A 23,095-nucleotide genomic window follows, 5' to 3' on the forward strand; every position below is an offset into this window, starting at 1 on the left:
ATGTTATTATTATTAAATAATTATTGCTATGATGATGATACTGATGATGATGATGATGATGATAATTATTATTACAGGATCGATTTGGAGTATTATGTAAGTATTTTAGGAATGATTGATGCTATAAATAATATAAATACAATTCCCAATCATCTGCCCAATGTGACTCTGGGTTACCATATATTTAATACGTGTGGAATTCCAATGCAAACCCTGGGCTATGTGCTGCAGATCCTGTCTGGAGAGAAGATAAAGGCTCCCAACTATTCCTGCAGAGAACACGGGGAAGTGGCCGGTTTTATTGGTGACACCAGTGTCCAGTCCAATTACGCCATGGCTCAGCTGCTCAGCCTGTATCGCTACACACATGTAAGTCATCACTGCAACACATGATTGGTTGGTCTGGTATACTATACTGTGAAGTGAAATGATGTACAGTGTCCACTTAAAGGGACTCGGAGCAGACCCTTAAAAACAAAATCTGAACTTACTTGGGGCTTCCTCCATCCCCCCATAGCCCCACAAGTTCCACACATGCACATTTGCACACGACTTCGCCCAAAGTCACCGGGCTAACAAGGCCACCATTAGGACCACAGAGGGGACCCAGAGGCCACAGAGGGACTGTGGAGGGCTGGGGATGATTTATAAGGTTCTGCTGAGGGTCCCTTTAAAAGCCCCAGTGCATGCACAATCATTTTGTGTCATTTATATGGAAATGACCAGGGCTGCCAAACTGTTGGTTACTCCCAACTGACCTTTACATTTAGGGCCCTTTTACACGCTATGCAATTTAGTGCATGCTTTTTTTCAGATGCCAAATTGCAATGCAATGTGACGTAACACAACACAACTCAACACAACTCAACTCAATGCAAAGCAAAAAACACATTGGGCCATATTCTATTGCTGAACTCGCCAGTGCTAAGCACTGGCGAGTTCTTAACTTAGGCGATGGGAGCATCGCCTAATCTTACTAAACTTTAGACCCCCCCCAGGCGGAAAAGAACTCGCTTGGGCGATATAATCGCCCAGCGAGTTCTTAACACGGAATCCAATTACTGTTATCATGTCTCCGGGAAGCGATGTTTCCCGGCAGACATGAGCGTTAGCTTAGACCTGCAAAAAGCAGGTCTAAACCAGCTAACGCACGTCGCCGCCGCAGCACCTAGGGGTCTCCTTTAATAGGGAGACCCCCAGAGCTCCCCGTCGGGTCGCCGCACACTGTAGAAGCCCCCACGCAGCTCTGCTAAGACTCCCCTGTCATTATAAATACCTCCGCCGATCACCCGACGCCTCTTGCCGTAAAATCCGTCACGTAATTACAGTGTATCTAACACTGTAATTACTGTCCGCATAGGAGCCCAGGCAAAGCATCTTTGAATCTGCAGCCGGGCTCCCCATTGGTCCGCAGTCTGAGCCATTTTATTGGTTCAGGCAGCGTACCAATGGGAAGCCCGGCTGCAGATTCAAAGATGCTTTGCCCGGGCTCCTATGCGGACAGTAATTACAGTGTTAGATACACTGTAATTACGTGATGGATTTTGCGGCGAGAGGCGTAGGGTGATCGGCGGAGGTATTTATAATGACAGGGGAGCCTTAGCAGAGCTGCGTGGGGGCTTCTACAGTGTGCGGCGACCCGACGGGGAGCTCTGGGGGCCTCCTTATTAAAGGAAACCCCCAGATGCAGCGGCGGAAGATGGGGGCGATTTTCGGCGGGCGAGTGCGCATGTGTGGGGAGTGAGGCCCGTGGTGCTGATGGACAGCACCACAGCGTAAACCTCACTCCCCATTGCTCGGTAAAAGGGAGCATCGATCGGCCATGGCGCGAAGGATATGGGCAATAGGATTTGCCGGTAATCCTCGCGCGATGGCAAGGTGATAAGTAGCTCGCATCTGCAAGCTACTTATCACCTTGAATAGGATGTGGCCCATTAAGTGTAAAAGGGCCCTAAAGCAGACGGTAAACACCTGTTACCATGGATGAGAGATCAGTCTACAAGAGTGCTACATGGGTGAATAATAGAAAATGATCAGGCCCTTCTGTAGATGTGAGAGGGTGGAAGAGAACCAGCCTGGTAGGTTGGCTTGGATCACGTACTAGCATGGCTTTTGCTTAAGTCTTTGGGCAAAGCTCACTAATGGCTCCGGCATTTTGAGTGCCCCAGTTCTCTGTCTTGTCTTGTGTAAGCTAAATCTAAAAAAAAACAACAACAACAAAAAAAAACAACAACATAGCAGATATGTGGGCAGCATGATGGCATAGTGGTTAGCGCTCTTGCTTTGCAGTGCTGGGTCTCTGGTTTGAATCCAAGCCAGGTCAACATCTGCAATACTTTGTATGTTCTCCCCATGTCTGTGTGGGTTTCCTCCAGGCACTCTGGTTTCCTCCCACATCACAAAAACATACAGATCAGTTAATTGGCTTCTCCCTAAAAATTGGCCCTAGACTATGAAACATGCACAACATGATACATACATAGACAAATATATGACTACTAGCCGACCCGCAGCGTAGCATACGCCGCATAAGAGGGTAGAGGGCAGGAAGGGGGTATTGGGCACAGCGGCGGGGAGGGGGGTTGGACGCCCCCTCACCTGGGTCCCCCATGTGCACTCCCGATCCAGCTTAAGCTCAGCAGGAACCCCCCCCCCCTCACCTGGGTCCCCCATGTGCGCTCCCCCTCCTGCTTAAGCACAGTAGCAGCCGCCACTATTAGTAAGAGGCAGCGGGCGGGGATGACTCACCTCTTCCACGTTCCATCGTGCTTTCCACTGTCGTCACTTCCTGCAATGCTGCACACCGTATTGGTGTAATTTGCCTTCTTAAAACAGAAGGAAATCTGCAATAATTCAGCTATAAGTGAACATTTGTGGTTACCCACAATGCACTGCTACTAAACATGCAAATTACCCCTTTTCCCCCTTGGTAAGCAGTGCTGCTCGGATACCCCTTTTCAAAATCCGGATCCGATTCGGATCCGGATACCCCGCTATCCGATCCGGGTCGGATATCCGAATTCAAAATTTTCCGATCCGAATCCGATTCGGATATCCGACCCTAGTATCCGATCGGATTCGGATATCCGTGTTTAATCCCGGAAGTGGCCTTTAAATTGCTTTAAAAAGGTTTTTTAGGGTATATGAGGCATGTAGCATCATAATTTTGAAAATGGAAACACTGATGATGTGGGGAGTGGACTTAAAATCCCCCCCCCCCCTAAAAAAATGGCTGTCAATCAACATCAGAGTGGTATCAGGAAGCAGTCGTACTGACGCAGTTGGGGCCTCCCCACAACTCGGACAGCAGACACCTCCAAAAAAAATTACACAGCTATTGTGTTTAGATAGTTGACCATGGCACTGTTGTAGGTACCACGGCACAGTAAAAAATTAGGAGAGGTTCCAGGAAGCGGTCGGTCGTACTGCCGCAGTTGGGGCCCCACAACTCGGACAGCACAGACACCTCCAAAAAAATTACACAGCTATTGTGTTTACATAGTTGACCATGGCACTGTTGTAGGTACCACGGCACAGTAAAAAATTAGGAGAGGTTCCAGGAAGCGGTCGGTCGTACTGCCGCAGTTGGGGCCCCACAACTCGGACAGCACAGACACCTCCAAAAAAATTACACAGCTATTGTGTTTACATAGTTGACCATGGCACTGTTGTAGGTACCACGGCACAGTAAAAAATTAGGAGAGGTTCCAGGAAGCGGTCGGTCGTACTGCCGCAGTTGGGGCCCCACAACTCGGACAGCACAGACACCTCCAAAAAAATTACACAGCTATTGTGTTTAGATAGTTGACCATGGCACTGTTGTAGGTACCACGGCACAGTAAAAAATTAGGAGAGGTTCCAGGAAGCGGTCGTACTGACGCAGTTGGGGCCTCCCCACAACTCGCACAGCACAGACACCTCCAAAAAAATTACACAGCTATTGTGTTTACATAGTTGACCATGGCACTGTTGTAGGTACCACGGCACAGTAAAAAATTAGGAGAGGTTCCAGGAAGCGGTCGTACTGACGCAGTTGGGGCCTCCCCACAACTCGCACAGCACAGACACCTCCAAAAAAATTACACAGCTATTGTGTTTACATAGTTGACCATGGCAGGTACCACGGCACAGTTCAAAAAATAAGAACCTGGCTTCATGAAGATGGAGTCAGGAGGTTGTGGTGGTAAAGGGTGGTTAAGCAGCAAGCAGGCATAGTGATAACCACTCAGCCACTTCATTTCCCCCTCTTGCCAACAACAGGGGCCAGGAACTCACCAATTGCCCAAGCCTCGTTCATCTTTAAAAAAGTCAGTCTGTCCACAGACTGGCCTGACAGACAAGAGCGCTTCTCAGTGACCACGCCACCGGCCGCACTGAAGCACCTTTCCGACATAACGCTGGAAGGCGGGCAGGACAGCACTTCCAGGGCGTATTGCGCCAGCTCGCCCCAGATATCCAGGTGCTTCACCCAGTACTCCAAGGGGTCCACAGGGGTGTCGGTGTCAAGCCCGCTATAGGACCCCATATAGTCGGCCACCATCCGGGTCAGGTGCTGGTTCTGGCTTTGAGAGCCGGATGCTGCTGCAGGCACCTCCTCTGTAGGCAGCGGTACTGGTGTGGCATAGAGCGCCTTTGTCAGAGACAGCAGGTTTGTTGGGCGCCTGCTGATGCTGGATGCAGGCACCTGCTGCTGTGCTGGCTGGACTGAGACAGCAGGGGGGGTGGGAGTCCGGGGGAAGGCTTCCTCCAAGCGCCGAACCAGAATCCGCTGCAAGTCCCTGATTCGGCGCACAGGGTCTCCTCCTACAGGCAGGAACTGAGCCAGCTTCCCCTTCAGCCGTGGGTCCAGCATCAGGGTGATCCAGATGTCCTCCCGAGCACTCATCTCCTTCACCCTTGGGTCTTTGCGCAGGCACTGCAGCATGTGCACTGCCATGGGGAAGAGGGCTGCCATCTCTGCTGACCTATCATCTTCTGCACCGCTGACAGTGCTGTCGTCCTCCTCTGATTCCGGAGCCTCATCTTGCTCTCTCCACCCCCGCACTACTGCAGCTGCACTCCGCTGTGCCCCCTCCTCTTCAAGGTCAGGGACCTCCAACTCCTCAAAGTCCTCCTCCAACTCCTCCGAATCCTCCTCCTGCTGCACAGAGGTGGACTGTGAAGTGTGCTGCTGCTGCTCCTGCTGCTGGATCAAGGCTTCCTCTCCCACTTCCAGCAGAGCATCGAGGGCCTTGTCCAGCATGCACACAATGGTCAACCACTCACACAGCGACGCATGGTCCCGGCTGACCATGTTGGTGGCCTCCAGGAAGGGTGCCAGCACAAAGCACACCAGCTGCATTTTTCCCCACTCAGCAGGGCGGATGATGTCTGGGAGGTGGGTGGTGCCGGTCCCCAACAAGTTGGCATCCATGGTGGCTCTGGCCAGGTACAGGTTGACAGCCCGCCTCTGTTCAACCAGACGTTCCAACATCGCCAGGGTGGAATTCCAGCGTGTTGGAACGTCTATAATGAGGCGGTGCTGTGGGAGGTTCAGCTCCATCTGCACGGCTGTAAGGGTCGCTGTGGCACCACCCGAGCGGCGAAAATGACCCACCGTTTTCCTTGCCGCTCCCAAAAGAGTGTCCATCCCCTGGTAGGTGTGCAGGAATTTCTGCACCACTAGGTTCAGGACGTGGGCCAGACAGGGGATGTGGGTGAGGTTTCCCCGCTGGATGGCGGCAACCAAGTTTGCACCATTGTCGGCCACCACCTCTCCGACTCTGAGGCCTCTGGGGGTCAGCCAACTCCTCTCTTGCTCTCGGAGCTTGGCCAAGACGTGGTCTGCCGTCAGCTTGTTCTTGCCCACCGTGACCATCTGCAGCAGCGCTTGGCAGTGGTGGGCCTTCACGCTGCTGCTGAGGCGGGGTTGTTTGGCGGCGGATGGAACCGGATCAGAGCTGGAAGCTGCTGCACTTCCCCTGACCCTGCTGCGGGGTGGCACCACCCACCGTGGTGATGATGCTGCTGTCTCCTCTTCACCCCCTTCCACCAAACTGACCCAGTGCGCGGTGAAGGACAAATAGCGGCCTGTCCCGAACCGGCTGCTCCATGAGTCCATTGTCACATGGACGCGCGCACCAAGCGCATGATCCAGCCCACGCTCCACGTTGGCCTTTACAAAGCAGTGCAGTGCTGGGATGGCCTTGCGTGCGAAGTAGTGCCGGCTGGGGATTGGCCAATCCGGCGCTGCGCACTGCAGGAGCGCACGCATCCGGCTCCCCTCCTGCACAAACGAGTACGGGAGGAGCTGGGAGGACATGGCCCGTGTAAGCAAGCCGTTCAGCTGGCGTATGCGACGGCTGCCGGGAGGCTGAGCCCTGACCACAAAAGAGTCACTCAGCAGGGTCTGGTGGTGGGGGCGTTTTAGGCTTGCACGGGAAGCTGAGGAGGGAACAGAGGAGACCACTGAGGAGGACTGGCTGCCTGAACAGGCCTCAGTGTCAGCAGGAGTGGCAAAGCTGGTTATAGTGCTCTGACCTCTGCAAGGGCCAGCGCCAGCTTCCTTCAGCAGCTTGAATTCCTGATGCTCAGGTTTGTGCTTATTGCCCAGATGGTTGATGAAGCTGGAGGTGCCATAACTGGAGGGGTGAGACCCTCTGCTCAGCTTCACATGGCATAATTTGCACGTTACAAATTTGCTATCCAGTGAGGGCAGATGGAAAAACTGCCATATTGGGGATTGGAGTTTTCCCTTACGTGGCTCAGAACGGGATGCTGCTGTGGATTTTCTCCCGGTGGTGGTTGGGGCCTGGGGTTGAGTGGTGCGGCTGGTGGTAGTCGTGCCACTGACAGATGGAGCAGCAGCCTGCGGGTCACGTACTCCATGCCCACTGCTGCTCCTGCCAATCCCTGCAATGCTCAACCTGCGTGCCATACACACTGACTCCTCCTCCTCAGAGTCAGAGCTGACATGCCCCTCCGGTCGCTGGTAGTCCGGGTCCTTCACCTCATCATCAAACTCCCCTTCGTAAAACTGCTGGGATGATGAGCCCGCCTCAAACTCCTCTTCTGCTGACACATCATGGACGGGCTCCCCCCCAACAATTACTGTCAGCATCTCAGACTCTTCTGTAAAGCCAATTTTGCTGAGAATATTTTCTCTAGGGCTAGGGCTGGTGGTGGTGGCCTCACTGTCACTGGCTTGCTCCTCGTCATGCGCCATCTGCTGCATCACAGACGCGGCGTCCTTCTCCTCCAATCTGCGCCGCTGACCCTGCTTGAAAATTGACGCAACACGCTGCTGCGTCTCTGCAGCGTGACTGCCAGTGGGTAGCGGCGGAATGACTGATGCGGCAGAACTGCTGCCAGAGGCCGCAATGTTGCTCACTCTCCTTCTGGCCTTGCCCCTCCCCCGTCTCACACTGCCAGTGCCAGACATAGTACAAGACTCACTGTCACTGATGAGTCGACGTCACAGATGATGTGTGTGGGGTACTTGGTGCACTTTTATTATTGGCGGCGGGCTTGGAAATGATCAGCAGATTGACAGACAGGAGTACAACAACTAAACACACTGACACTGCTCACTCAGCAGCAGCACAGCAGCAATAATCTGTAGTACTAGCACTGTCTGCAACTACACAATATAAAACCACAGTAGCAGTAGTAATAGCAGCCCAGCCAGCAGCAAGGAGCCTGGAGTGTGTGCACACAGACACAGCACACACAAAGACACAGGACCTAGTAGCAGTAGTAATAGCAGCCCAGCCAGCAGCAAGGAGCCTGGAGTGTGTGCACACAGACACAGCACACACAAAGACACAGGACCTAGTAGCAGGCACAGGCAGCTGCTGCAGCTGAAAGACTGACTGACAAGACTGACTGACACTAACAAATTACACAGACTAGCTAAGCTAACTACAACACAGTAAAACAGTAAAACCAGAAGGTGTTTTAGTGTTAAAACGCTGGGTTATCACTGGGATAATGTACTTGCTTCAGCCAAACACACTGGACAAACTATCTCAGTGGCAGTCACAAAGCAAGGACGAGATTCTTAACATGCCCCCCTCCTTATATACAGGAGGGACTGGCCAAGGTTCCCCTCTGTGATTGGGTGCTTGGGCTTAGGCTGGGAGCGCTCTGATTGGCTGAATGACGTCATGGACATCATGTCCATGGTTACAGTACCCGGATTCGGATATCCGATCGGTATCCGCGGATATCCGGGTTATGCGACCAACTATCCGCATAGAGCTATCCGGATTTCCGTCCAGCTATCCGGAATCCGGATCCGATCGGATAGGCCTAAAAAGTTCGGATATCCGAGTCTATTCGGATATCCGGTATCCTGATGAGCAGCACTGTTGGTAAGCCAAGCAAGCATCCAGAGCCGCTGGTGTATAGCAAGCATATAGCTTTAAATTTTACACAGTCATATCAAACCCACATGTAGACAGCCTGTTTCAGACTTTTGGTCCTCATCAGTACATGGCAGGGATTGATACGGTTGTATGAGATAGGGCTTGGACCAGTACAACAGAGTCACCAAGCAGCTCAGGGTGACCCAAACCACTCGGAATGTATAGGGTAATAAAAGGGACCAAAAAGACCTCCTACTAAAAAAAAGCAAAGCTTTGTGTAATTTGCCTTCCTAAAACAGACGGAAATATTCAATAATTCAGCTATAAGTGAACATTTGTGGTTACCCACAATGCACTGCTACTAAATATGCAAATAATTCCTTTTCATCCTTAGTAAGCCAAGCAAGCATCCAGAGCCGCTGGTGTATAGCAAGCCTATAGCTTTAAATTTTACACAGCCATATCAAACCCACATGTGACAGTCTGTTTCAGACGTTTGGTCCTCATCTGTAGATGGCAAGGATTGAAAGGCTGTATGAGATAGGGCTTGGACCAGTACAACAGAGTAACCAAGCAGCTCAGGGTGACCCAAACCACTCGGAATGTATAGGGGGATAAAAGGGACCAAAAAGACCTCCTACTAAAAAAAATCAAAGCTTAGTGTAATTTGCCTTCTTAAAGCAGAAGAACATCTGCAATAATTCAGCTATAAGTGAACATTTGTGATTACCCACAATGCACCACTACTAAATATGCAAATTATTCCTTTTCACCCTTGGTAAGTCAAACAAGCCTATAGCTTTAAGTTTTACACAGTCATATCAAACCCACATGTGACAGCCTATGTAAGCCATTTGGTCCTCATCAGTACATAGCAGAGGCTGATATGGCTGTATGAGATGGGGCTTGGACCAGTACAACAGAGCAACCAAGCAGCTCAGGGTGACCCAAACTACTAAGAATGTATAAGAGGATAAAAGAGACCAAAAAGCCCTCCTACTAAAAAAAAGCAAAGCTTTGTGTAACTTTCCTTCTTAAAACAGAAGTAAATCTGCAATAATTCAGCTATAAGTGAACATTTGTGGTTACCCAGAATGCACTGCTACTGAATATGCAAATTATCCCTGTTTGCCTTTGGTTTGATATGACACTACGTCTTCTTCTTGCTTGGATCAGCCCCTTATTCTTGCTTGGACCGGCCCTGGGGGCAGGGCGCTACTTCTTCTTCTTGCTTGAAGGTTGAGGCACTTACTCTATTATATATATAGATGGTAGGAACTAGATAGTGAGCCCCTCTGAGGGACAGTTAGTGATGAGACAATATACTCTGTACAACACTGTGTAATATGTTGGCGCTATATAAATACTAAAATAAATAAATAACATTAACTATATGCCTCTTTAGGAGGAGAGAAACCAAAGGCTTAGACTCCTAGACTCCCTGCAGTGCTCACCGGTGCAGGACCGGTGCAGGACCGGTGCAGGACCGATGCAGGACCGATGGAGGACCGGTGCGGGACTGCAGCAAATGCAATAAAAAAAGGTCTGCAAAAGCTCAGATGAGTGCTGCCAAAACTGTGATAACTTAATTTCTTCACAAAACCAGGTTTCAAAGACACCCGATGTAACAACTGACTGTCTTTGTATCCTGTATTCATGAAGAAATGAAGAGATGTTCACAGAATCAGAATCAGAATCAGAATCATTTTATTTTCGCCAAGCACGACTGGGTCGTGCTCGGAATTGGTTTTGGCACAAAAACAGGGCTTAAAACAGGAAAGGACACACAGTAGAGATACAAGGAAAAACATGGTAGACAAAAACAGCTGGCTAAGGGTAGCAAACATGTAGCAAAATGTAGCGAAGGAGAAAAGAGTTGAGAGCTCTTGTGTGCCGTGGCGGCTAGGTCACAGTGGTGCATTGCAGCAGAATGGGCACTTTGCAACACGGCTTGCTGCAAGGCAATGCACCACCAATAGTGACGTTCACAGTGCGCTGGGTGTGGAGCATTATAATGGCATAGTAACACACTGCATGGACTGCATGGACTCAGGGAAACTGAGAGCCCAATACAGTATTGTATGTATTAAATGAAAAGTGATATCAACTTACATAGAGTAAGAGTAATGCTCACAAATGTAGGTCATTTCAAAGGTGACCACTGTATTAGCTGATGGGGAGAATAAACTCAACCCCACTTAGGTTAAGAAGACACCCTTTGTAGTGGCTAGAAGCAGGAGGTAATACCCCTCCGCCAAGGGTGGGCGCATGCTATTAACAAATTGCAAGCATCTACTAGGATAAAGTACACTAAAAACAGTTTGTAAGAGTAGCGCAGGGATGGTCGTAGTCAGCCAACTTCGCTACGCTGGAACTACGCGTAGTTTTACGCAATTACGTTTCGCCAAACTACAGCTTCAAAATCAAATATTTGCTTCATATGCATTTTGTAGACTACGCATTAAAATACGCAATTACGCGTAGTGCGAAGCGTAGTGTATGTGGATGCTTATGCCTGCATGCAGAAAATGTTATACATTAATTCCTCTGTAAATGCTTATACCGGGAACTCTTCTATGCGTACATTCCCCCCTTTACAATGCGTAAATTTGTAAGCATACAATCGCACGCGGAAAATTAGCCGTGAGTAACGCATTCGTAGTTTACTACACAATACACATGTTACCTACGCATAGTGGGTGTAAGCTACGCATAGCAGTACTTTGCTACGTATAAATTCGTAAGCATAGTTTTGAAACTTCACCTACGAACTACAATGCGTAGATGCGAACTACGATGCGTAAATTCGCACTGGCGTAGTTTCTGCTCATCCCTGAGAGTAGGTCAGTGTTGGACTGGGAGCTGGTAAAGCTGAGGAAATCCACCTGATGGCCAAGCAGCAGAAACCGTGTGTCAGATAAAAATGGCGCACAGTGCCGATGTTTAAAAATGGCACCGCATTGAAAACATAGGGCCTGATTCACAAAGCGGTGCTAACAGTTAGCACGCTGGTGTAAAGCCCTTTATCACACCTAGGGCCTGATTCACAAAGCAGTGCTAACAGTTAGCACCCTGGTGAAAAGCCTTTTATCATGCCTAAACTCAGTTTAGGCATGATAAGTTTAGGTGTGATAAGTTTAGGTGTGATAAGTTTAGGCATGATAACTTTAGGTGTGATAAGTTTAGGCATGATAAGTTTAAGCACCAACTGCGTTAGCATCACAGTGCACAGCTGATCAAAAGTTTTACGCTTGCAAAGTCTGGTGCGCCTCGCATAGAGTTTAATGACGCTGCTTTGCGTGCGGGACTTTGCACGCTATCTACACTTATCTAAACTTAGCATGCCTAAACTTATCACACCTAAACTTATCACACCTAAACTTATCACGCCTCAACTGACTTTTCACCAGTGTGGTGCAAAGGTTATCACGCCTAAAGTCTTTTAGGCGTGATAACTGAGTTATCACCACTTTGTGAATCAGGCCCATAGCCTTAACATTATTTAGCGTTATCCATATTTATTTGTGGCTTCAGAAGAAAAACAAATTAAAAGGTTAAATAATGGCACAAAGGGTTACAATCCCCAATCAAATGTTTAGGTTCCTTTACATAAATTATCCCTAGCTAATATTTTGTTCATTTTTTAAAAGGTAAAATAGTGGTACACAACGCTGTAAACTCTAAACTCTAATTAACCCTGAACCTTAATTAACCCATTGTGATTGTTTTATTAATCCACCATGATTGTTATCCCTAGATGATATTTTGTTCATTTTAAAAAGCTAAAATAAGGTACATAGCGCTGTAAACTCTAATTAACCCTAAACCTTAATTAAACCCACTGTGATTGTTTAGCACCATACCCCTTACTAGTTTACTTGTTCCGTTTAGACATTTCAATAAAACGGTATTTAACATTTTAAGATCAGCTGTACTAAAGCTAAATAACAATAAGCGGCAAAAATCATCAGCATCACCATGCACCCTTTTTCGCAGGCGCCATTTTTGACTGGACCTGTTATCACTCCCAATAGAAACCTGCAGCAAGTCTTCACTGTAAGCAGCAACACCTTATTACAGCTGCTTGGCCAGCAAGTGGATTTCCTCAGCTTTTCCACCTCCCAGTCCAACACTGGAGTAGGTAGTGGTGGACTAGCGGTCTGCACTCTGAAATAGACCGTTAGCATCTTCTATTCAGAGGTAAGACCACTACTACCTCCTTTTAAAACTGTTTTTAGTGCATTTTATCGTAATTGGCACTTCTGTTACACCAATTTTACAATAGATACATAAGTGGCTTAATACACTGTACAATCAGGATATCAAGAAACACAAGTACGCATAAATACATAGTTAAAAAAAAAGTATAAAGGATCACCAATACTGGTACATGTTCATTTACTAAAGTACAACAGGAACAGAAACACTAGGGGGAGGACCATGGACTAGTGAGTTTACAATCTAGAGCAACGTGTTACCCTTTCATACTACATCCATTGCGCTGCAGAATAATTTTGCATGCCAATTCACTGGGGCTGTTCACACTTCTGTGTTGTAATGGATCATGCTATTCTAACTCACTGCATGCAGGCTTTGGGCCTGATTCACAAAGCGGTGCTAACAGTTAGCACCCTGGTGAAAAGCCCTTTATCATGCCTAAACTCAGTTTAGGCATGATAAGTTTAGGTGTGATAAGTTTAGGCATGATAAGTTTAGGTGTGATAAGTTTAGGCATGATAAGTTTAAGCACCAACTGCGTTAGCACCGCAGTGCACAGCTGATCAAAAGTTTTACGCTAGCAAAGACTGGTGCACTTCGTATAAAGTTTAATGGCGCTGCTTTGCGTGCGGGACTTTGCAAGCGATCTAAACTTATCTAAACTTATCATGCCTAAACTTATCACACCTAAACTTATCATGCCTAAACTTATCACACCTAAACTGGCTTTTCACCAGAGTGGTGCAATGGTTATCATGCCTAAAGTCTCTAACTGGGTTAGCACCGCTTTGTGAATCGAGCCCTTTGAGTTAAAGTCTATGGCCAGTCTCCATTGCAGTTCACACACATCATAAAGCATGCATTATGCAACATTCACAGTGTGAATCAAGCCTAATTGGAAAACAATGTGAATGGCAGTGAAGAATGATCACTTTAAAGAGGAACTTTAGAACAGCACTGAACTTTATTCCAATCAGTTTAAGCAGAAAAAACTATCTAATTAGGTTTTATCAGCCAATGTGAATAGACTGCAGGAGAGCACTGCCTTGGCAGTTTTCCCCATGCTAAACACTGAGGCTTAACCCTTTCAGTACCTCCTGCAGAAGTGAAACCAAATAAAACCTCAGGTTTTTCTTTTAGGATTTCCATAAATGCAGAGAGGAAATTCTTATTTTTTTTCTTTTTTCGCAAACACCAGCCAATTTATATTGCCAGGACCAAGGTAAAAAACTGACTTCACAGCTGTGCTCCTGCGTCCCTCAGCGTTAATCTGCATCATATTACATTATTTTCACTGGAGTTCCTCTATAAAAGGGCCCGAGGCCTCCTTGACTACGAGCCTCATTGCAGCCACTATGACTGCTTTGGTGAATGATCCCTATGCCATTGTTTGGCGATAACTTAAAGGACTTCCGAGGCCAAAAAGAAGAAAATGACACTATACCTTTTTAATATCAGAATCCACAGAGGACGTCCAACGCGTCCTCCGCACCGTACCACCGTCATTGCAGCCCTTTTCGTTCCCCCAGGGCCTGGCCCGACCCCACCGAACGGGTCGCATGGATTCCACCTGTAAGATGACCGCCGCCTTGAGCCGCGGCTGCGCAGTACGCTTTGCCGCGAGTGCGACTGCGCAGCCTTTAGCCCGCCTCCCATACCCAGTACGCGGCGGGAGGCGGGCTAAAGGCTGCGCAGTCGCACTCACAGCAAAGTGTACTGCGCAGCCGCGGCTCAAGGCGGCGGCCATCTTACAGGTGGAATCCATGCCACCCATTCGGTGGGGTCGGGCCAGGCCCTGGGGGAACGAAAAGGGCTGCAATGACGGCGGTACGGTGCGGAGGACGCGCTGGACGTCCTCCGTGGATTCTGATATTAAAAAGGTATAGTGTCATTTTCTTCTTTTTGTCCTCGGAAGTCCTTTAAAACAGGAACTGCAACTCTATTCTACTGAACATTATGTGTTGGTATGCTGACAGGTTGTAGTAGAAAAAAAAGGCAAATGTATTTGGATCCAGTGCTCGGATTCATGGAGGTTGTTCCTTTTATTTTGGTGATCTTTAATAAAATATTCCCATGATATTTCCTTTTCCCCCCCCTTTTTTGGGGTAGATTATTTATGAAACAACTGACCCTCTCCTAGGTGATAAAAAAATGTACCCAACCTTATACCAGCTTTTAAAAGACAATCAGGTCCGTTATGCAGCGATCATAAAATGTATGCTACATTTCGGATGGAACTGGGTTGGAATGGTGGCATCGAGCAATGACATTGGTGAGATGGAGCTACATGGACTGAGTAAGATGATAACCCAACACGGGATCTGCATCGAGTATGTGTTTAAATTTACTGAGCACTTGAAAACTAACGAAAATCATATTGAGGTTTTTAAGAAAAAGACAGCCAAGGTTGTTATATTATGTGGATTTTTTTCAGTATTGACATATTATTTTTTAGATGAGCTTCAAAAGACTAGTGTCAATATTACCTTCATTCTCCATGAGTCGTGGAAAAATATTGTGAATATAAGAGATTTTCCAGCTCAGTCCATCAACTGCAGCTTAATTTTTAGATGGCGTGAAAGTAATTCCCCTAAATTTACTTCTTTCGTTAGAGATGTCCTCTCCTCCACCCAACCACCTGACCCAATGCGGGAAGATCTCTTATTTGAACTATTTAATTGTCTTTCCTCAAATGCGCTTAAAAATGTTATCTTTGAGCAAAAATTTCTCATTCCTGGTTTCAACTGTACAAAGGTACCTCAAGTCATCAAGTCTTTTTTCTCTAAATTTCCAGTACCAACAGGAAAGCCCTTCCATTCAACTCTTGCAGTACATGTTCTCTCAGATGCCCTGAGGATGATGTACTCTAGAGAAAGTGCATCTAGAAACCACAGAGTAACAGAAGTGGTGAGTTTTTTATTATTGCAATTACTATTACCATCATAATTACTATCTTTAAAAGAACCTGAGGTGGTGCGGGGGGGGGGGGGGGGGGGGGTTGGTCAGGTAGGACGTAGAGCCTCACAACGTGCCTTTGTGTCCCCACACTGCTGCTCTCTGCCCCCCCCCCCTCACACTGCATTATAGACCCCCAAAATTGGCGTCATTATTTGTCACTATCTTAAAGGGTAAATAGAGGAGAGCAATTTCCTGTTCAAAATGTTCACTAGGGGCATTCCTGCAGCTTTTCCAGAGATGACTGCAAGGTCACACAGCAGAATGCAAGCAGCTAGAAACCCAGGAAAACAGGCCTACAGATCAAGATCAGGTGTCCAAAGTTCAGTAGCACTCAGTAGCTAGTAGCAGTAGCTAGTAGCAGTAGCTAGTAGCACTAGTAGCCGTTGCTAGCTACCAAATATTCTGACAAATGCCTCGGAAAAGCAAATGTCTGCAGTTACTGCATAATACATCTAGTAAACGACAAGCACCTGCTAGTGATAAAATGCAAGTCTGGCTACCTATACTTGGGAGGGGCTACCTAATACTAGGGACATACCTGGCTACCTATACCAGTGGAAACCTAGTTAATACTGGGGCAACATCTGCTATCTTCACTGGGGCTGGCACCAAAAATGGGGGGCACACTTTGGAATCACCCCCAAACACATGTACACCACCATAGTAGCTTACCAATTTGACCACTGCAACACACATCTCAACTTCTGGGCAATGATGATTGATCTATCTCCTTTATATTCACAGTCTAATCTGACCTGACCTAACCTCTCCTCTCCTCATCCTTTCCTTGCAGTGAAGCCAAGATCCTCACTTCCTAAGGAAGTATTGTCTCCAATAGTGAGGTGAGGAAAAGATGTGATGAGTTCCCCTCTGCCAAACCTTTCTTGTAGTCAGGGCCGGATTTACCATTAAAGCACACAGGCATGAGCCTACAGGTGTCTGATTGGTGGAGAGGCGGCTTTCTCCCCACCCCAAGAGTCTTTCTCCTCTCTCTCCCTGCCCCCATGCAGACACTTCCTCCTCTCCTCTCCTCTTTTAGGAATGGTTTCCTTTAGGAGCCAAGGCCATTTTCAGCCACAGCTCCTGTAATGCTGCAAATCCGCAGCCCAAATCTCTAAGCCATGCATGGTTATAGGGAAATCTGCAGCATGTTGTCCAGATTATGCTCCTCAGTGCGATCTGGAGGGCAACTCCCTAGTTAGATAGGCAGTTTTTCTTCGACCCACTCGTATGTGGGGAAATGCCGCAGATTCATCCCGGATTCAGGTGTAGGGGAAAAAGGCCCATAGGCTATCTGAGCAATGCACTGATGCAGAAGAGTCTTACAATTGTTTTTGGTAACCTATTTTCCTCTTTCATGGAAGCTACACAAATATGTTGGAAGTTTACAGAAAAAGACTCCATTCACGAAAAACATCTTCTTCAATGAAAACGAGGAAGATCTGACCAAGATATTTATAGCAAACTGGGTAATTCACAAAAGTGGGACCTCTTATGTTCATAATGTCAAATTGCTGACCAGCTTTAGTGACAATGGAGACATTGAGGATGTGCTGAATTTTAGACCAGAAAATATTACCTGGAAGGAAGGCATGGTAAGAGATTTCTGCATTCACTGGATGAATTGTATGGGTATAAATCACGTACTAACATTGATAATAAATCAGGCTTTTTCGTGCTGTTTTTTGAAGCATCTTAACCCGCCTCTCACTGTTTCTTGTTTCTTTAAGGTTTTACTGAACTAAAGTTCAAAGGGTTATTAGCTCTGCTCGGTTTCATAGTTTCAAATAAAGAGTTTGTAAAGGGCAAATATGGCAAAAGTATGCAATGTTATAAAAATAAAGCTTTATAACTGAATATACAAATATGAGACTCATTTCTTTGCTACTAATGTTCTGTTAATTATCTGTGCTACACATACAGTATTCATTATATCATACTTTTTTTTTTTTGCTTTAGTGTCACTTTAAGTATTTTTTAAAGTTTATATGTGTATGTGTTTAGTTAATATATATATACAATCTAAACAGCTATTTTTATCAGGCACCTCCAGTGCCCAAATTTCCCCTTACAGCTGCAACTTGTATGGTTGTCTAAGGTGTCACTGCGGGGTGGGCCAAATTAATAAAAAGTTTCTGGCTCTAAAGGTTTTGAGGCTTACTCTGGGGGTGATATTATTATTAGGTCCTATTGGCCTGAGGTTGTGAAAGGTGTGATGCAGGTTCAGCAAATCCTTCAGGTGTCCAGGTCCTAAATCATGTAGAGATTTGAATGTTAATTGGCCAATTTTAAAGTGAGTTCTAAGCTTTATGGGTAGCCAGGGCAGTAAGCAAAGAATTGATGCAAAGTGGCAGTGTTAGTCATGGCCGGATTTCAGGCAAGGCCACAAAGGCCATGGCCTAGGGCACCAGGAAAGCAAGGGGCGGGCTGAGGGAAGCAGGGTGGCAGAAGCAGTTAGATTTCCCGAACATTCGTCCTGCTACACAGAGTTTGCACATAGAGGTGGGAGGCTATCAACAGCTGGATCTGGCACTTGGGGAATGAAGGGGCAGCAAACGTGCACTTACACTGTTCTCTGAGCTGCATGTCTCCCCCTGCACATGGCAAAGTGCCGAATCGTGGCAATTTGCATGCTCAAAAGTCCGCGATCGCGCGAATCGTGGCACTTTGCATGCGCAAAAGTCCGCGATCGGCACTTCAGTGCTAACTGTTTAGCACACCCATGCTAAACAGTTAGCACGGCTTTGTGAATCAAGCCCTATGTCTATGGTGGCGCCCAAAGAAGGTGCTGGGCAGGTCGTAGCAGGTGCCAAAGAGACTGTCTCGTGTAAACAGGGCAATGCAATCGTCCACATGATGTGATGAAGGCATGAACTAGGGTTGTAGGATCCTCTGGAGGTAGGAGGTACCTAGGTAATTGTGTTAATGGGGTGTATTCAATAAACTGGTGTAATCGGAATAACATGCGTAAAGTCTAAATGCAAGATGAGTAAAGCAAAACGAATTGCATATATTGTGTTTTTCGGACTAAAGACTATAAGACACACCTAGGTTTAGAGGGCAACAAATTTTAAACTAAGTTGGACACATGAAAGGGTTAATACAGAGGATGGTGCTATGAACAGGCAGAGACGAGACTCGAACCCTGGTCTCCTGTGTCAGAGGAAGAGCCCTTAACCATTACACTAGCCAGCCACCACTGGTTGGACTATACCGGGTGTATAGTTATTAGGCACACAATCCAATATATATATGATAGGATAACATTAGTTTTTCAATGTATATAAATTTGTTTATTAAAAGTAAAATTTCACATCAATAACAAGGTCTGATAAAAATGCCAGGCTTGCTCTAATGTCTCACAATGAAAACAATGGTCATATGAGTATTTCAACCCAACAACATTAACTCACATGTTTCATACTATTATTAGATATGCACTCTCCTATGCCGTGTTCTCAAATGCATAAATCACTCACAGCTTGCACACAATGGAGCCACCTGATCCAAAAGAGACAAAAAATGATAAAAAATAACCTGCATAAGAAAAATGTATACATATATAGATCTCTTCTGCTCAAAAATTGCCCTCACAGGTTCTGTGTAGCGCTATAGTCTGCTGTAACACTATAGTCTGCCACTCTAATAGAGCTGCCAAATAGTTTTTGTTAGGAGTGCTTGCAATTCCCCCTAAGGGTCCCTACAATGCTAGAAAATTTGACACTGCTGAGCAATTGCCCTTTGAAAAGATGTGAGATTTTGGAACGGTAAATAGGAGGCCCAATGAAAGCCTATGGGGGATTTTACCAATTTTGGACCCCTGTAACTCTGGTTTGCAGAGATGTAGGGACCCCATCTTTGGAATCCAAGTCTAACAATATGTCTTCTACCAGCATGAGACATTTTGTGAAATTCAGACGTTGCTAACGGCCGTGGCTGAGATTTATGTACGTCACCATCACTACCATTGAAATAGCCCAAATAAACAGGTTTTTGTGACCCTAGGCTATGACCTCTTCGGCCTAGGGGCCTGAAACTCACCAGTCATGTTCCTCCTAAGGGTCCCTACAATGCTAGAAAATTTGCCACTGCTGAGCAATTGCCCTTTGAAAAGATGTGAGATTTTGGAAAGTGAAATAGGGAGGCAATGAAAGCCTATGGGGGATTTTACCAATTTCGGACCCCTGTAACTCTGGTTTGCAGAGATGTAGGGACCCCATCTTTGGAATCCAAGTCTAACAATATTTCTTCTACCTGCATGAGACATTTCGTGAGATTCAGACGTTGCTAACGGCCATTGCTGCGATTTATGTACGTCAGACTCGCCACCATTGAAATTGCCCAAATAAACAGGTTTTTGTGACCCTAGGCTATGAGCTCTTCGGCCTAGGACTGCATTGAACGCGACCCATGCATTGTGCGCATTCTGGACAACACCAATTACTGGGTTTATACCCTTCTGGATCCACGGTACAAACACAATGTTCCAAAACTGCTTGAAAAGAGGCAGACAGGTCAAAATGGAAGAATACCAGCAGGCCCTTGTGGAGACTTTAGAGAGGAGATTGACATCCTCCCCCTCCTCTAGTCAGTTGTACGCCGACAGACTGACTTCCGCAAACCCAGGACGACCAGGAGGGCAGCAAACAACACAAGCCGCAGCTAGTGCCCAAAAGCGAATGGTATCGGCAGTGTCCTTGGAGTGGGAAAATTTTCTGACACCCATGCAGCAGCACACAGAACAGCAAGCGTGCAGATCCACCTCCAACACCGATCGCCTGGAGAAGATGGTCAAGGACTACATGTCAGATGGCATAGCTGTGTTGAACAATCCATCTGCACCCTTCAACTATTAGGTATCGAAGCTAGACACCTGGCACAAACTGGCAATGTACGCAATAGAGGTGCTGGCTTGCCCGGCAGCCAGCGTTATGTCGGAACGCTGTTTCAGTGCTGCCGGAGGCATCGTCACAGATCGGCGGCGTATCCGCCTCTCCACAGAAAATGCAGACCGTCTGACTCAAATTAAAATGAATCAATCCTGGATTGGAAACGACTACGCAACACTCCCGGACCCCAACCAAGTAACATGAACAATGAACATCTGTGATGGGTTAGCGTTTCCGGTCCCTGTTTATTGAACCTCTCATCTGTATTACATTTATGACTGCATGGCGACAAAATGCAAATTGCTATCCGCACGCTTCTTGTCCTCATGCAAGGCCTGGGTTGTTGTGTCTCAAAGCGTGGCCTTCTCCTCCTGCGCCACCCTCCTCCTGTTCCATCACGTGTGCTGCTGCTGGGTTAGCGTTACCGGTCCCTTTTCCTGGAACCTCTTATATGTATTACATTTATGACTGCATGCCGACAAAAAGCATGTTACCTGTGCAAAGAAAACAGACATTTCCCGCATTTAAAAGACAGTTTTCCCTTTGAAACTTTAAAATCGATTTTCTCAAAAACTATAAGCTCTTTTTGCTAAAATTTTTTCCCTCTTGTACCCACTCCCAAGGTGCACATACCCTGTAAATTTGGGGTATGTAGCATATAAGGAGGCTTTACAAAGCATGAAAGTTCGGGTCCCCATTGACTTCCATTATGTTCGGAGTTCGGCTCGAACACCCGAACATCGCGGCCATGTTCGGCCCGAACCCGAACATCTAGATGTTCGCCCAACACTACACGTGACCCGTTCGGCCAATCACAGCGCTAGCCGAACGTTCGGGTAACGTTCGGCCATGCGCTCTTAGTTCGGCCATATGGCCGAACAGTTTGGCCGAACACCATAAGGTGTTTGGCCGAACTCGAACATCACCCGAACAGGGTGATATTCTGCAGAACCCGAACAGTGGCAAACACTGTTCGCCCAACACTACTTGCAATAGCAGTGCTTAATCGCGTTTCTCATAAAGTTACTCACGCGTCTTCTAACAGTTATCGGTTCTCTCCATGCGGGCTCCGGCCATTAGCCTCGCACTAAGTCCCCCACTCAGAGTGCAGTACGTCCGCTTCCTATGCGTAACTGTATCTGCCTAGTTCCAGCTGTGCAGTAGCGGTAAAATCAGCTCTGCCTACAGCTTCCGGGCAATTGATTGACTGGGAGTGACATCACTTCCCCCTGAAGTTTCTTGCGTTCCACCTTGCTTTCCAACGCGGCTGTCAGTCTCCAGGCTTGTATTAGCAGCCCGTGGTTAATGTAAGAGTGTCCACACTGGTAGCTTTTCTATCAGCTTGCTCAAAACTCCTTTTAGATCGACATGTTTCAATGGCTGATGGCCATCTTCCTCAGCTGTAGGCAGAGCTGATTTTACCGCTACTGTACCGCTGGAACTACTGGGGATACCCCAGACCTTGAGGAATAGGCAGCTCCAAATTAATATAGCAGCGCCCTTCAATTAACTCGTTTAAGTTGGACACATGGTCCAGGAGTATCTTAAAGGACAACCGAGGTGACATGTGACATGATAAGACAGAAATGTGTATGTACAAGGCCAAGCACACACATGACTATGCTGTTCTCCTTTTTTTTCTTTCTCTGCCTGAAAGAGTTAAACATCAGGTATGCAAGTGACAGTTTCTGTCTGGGTCGGACTACAGCATAATCCTCACTTATAAGGAATTACAATCATTAAACTCTTTCCTGGCATAAAATGGCTTCTGAGAGCAGGAAAGAGATATAAAGGGTGAATAACTCATAGGTTTGCTTTCTAGCAAACTAAAAAAAAAATAGATTTAAATATAAAATAAAACAGTGGGATATCTAAAAAGTCATTTTAAGGAAAAGGAGGATAATCATTTATGTCATCAATTTATTTTCACCTTGGATGTCCTTTAAGGACCCCCCCCCTCCCTCCACGATGTCTATATGTCTATACACTTCAATAACCCATGACGCCTCCCCTCCTCCCAGCTACATTGCACTACATTACACTCTACAAACCCCTGCTCCCCTACCATAGCTACACTTACTAACCACTAATATCACATTGCAGGAGACCTTGCCTAACTAGCTTGGGTGGCAGCTCCTTCTTTAAAAAGTAGTCAGGCCCAGTGTGGGTGTCCAGGCTGTACATCATCCTGATGAGGTCCGCGGTGGGGTGGCCGCAGCACGATGCAGGGACAAGATAAAAGCCGATCAGAGGACAAGCATTGCAGGTCATTACTGCGGTTGCTGCTTTGCCGGTCGGGAACATTTCAGATTGCACTGCTGCTGTCCCACCAAGGACCTCGTTAGGATCATATGCAGCAGAATGTTTTCATCAGAGAAAAGCGCCCACATTTCTGATAACACATTACCACAACTTGGTCATTTTAGCCCAATCACAGATGTCAGAGCACTGGACTAATAAGATAATGAAGGGTTGGCTCAAAATGATTTGGCCAGGGCCAGTCAGATAATGCAAAACATTGCCAATTAAAAATCCCTTGAAAATCAGAAATCATATTTCTGTGGAACTACTGCATTACCACAACCGCAATGCAAGCATAATGTGTGATGCTGCTGTCCCTGACCCTTGCGTTGCATTCCTGCTGCCACAGGGCATGAAAGGCAGTGACCACTGTGAATGTAGCCT

The 23,095-nt window shown here is 46.9% G+C and overlaps 1 protein-coding gene across 1 annotated transcript in view; it reads left to right on the forward strand.

Annotated features, from left to right (window-relative positions):
- LOC137531552 (vomeronasal type-2 receptor 26-like) overlaps window positions 1-17,266 on the forward strand; it is a 52,611-nt gene extending 35,345 nt beyond the window's left edge. The window contains exons 4-8 of the mRNA XM_068251785.1: window positions 232-369; window positions 12,342-12,486; window positions 15,358-15,470; window positions 16,886-17,116; window positions 17,252-17,266. Of these exons, the coding sequence (XP_068107886.1) occupies window positions 232-369; window positions 12,342-12,486; window positions 15,358-15,470; window positions 16,886-17,116; window positions 17,252-17,266 (642 nt within the window). The remainder of the gene's footprint in view (window positions 1-231; window positions 370-12,341; window positions 12,487-15,357; window positions 15,471-16,885; window positions 17,117-17,251) is intronic.
- The last annotated feature ends 5,829 nt before the right edge of the window (window positions 17,267-23,095 follow it).

The sequence above is a fragment of the Hyperolius riggenbachi genome, chromosome 1 (assembly GCF_040937935.1).
Source record: "Hyperolius riggenbachi isolate aHypRig1 chromosome 1, aHypRig1.pri, whole genome shotgun sequence".
Taxonomy (NCBI): Eukaryota; Metazoa; Chordata; class Amphibia; order Anura; family Hyperoliidae; genus Hyperolius; species Hyperolius riggenbachi.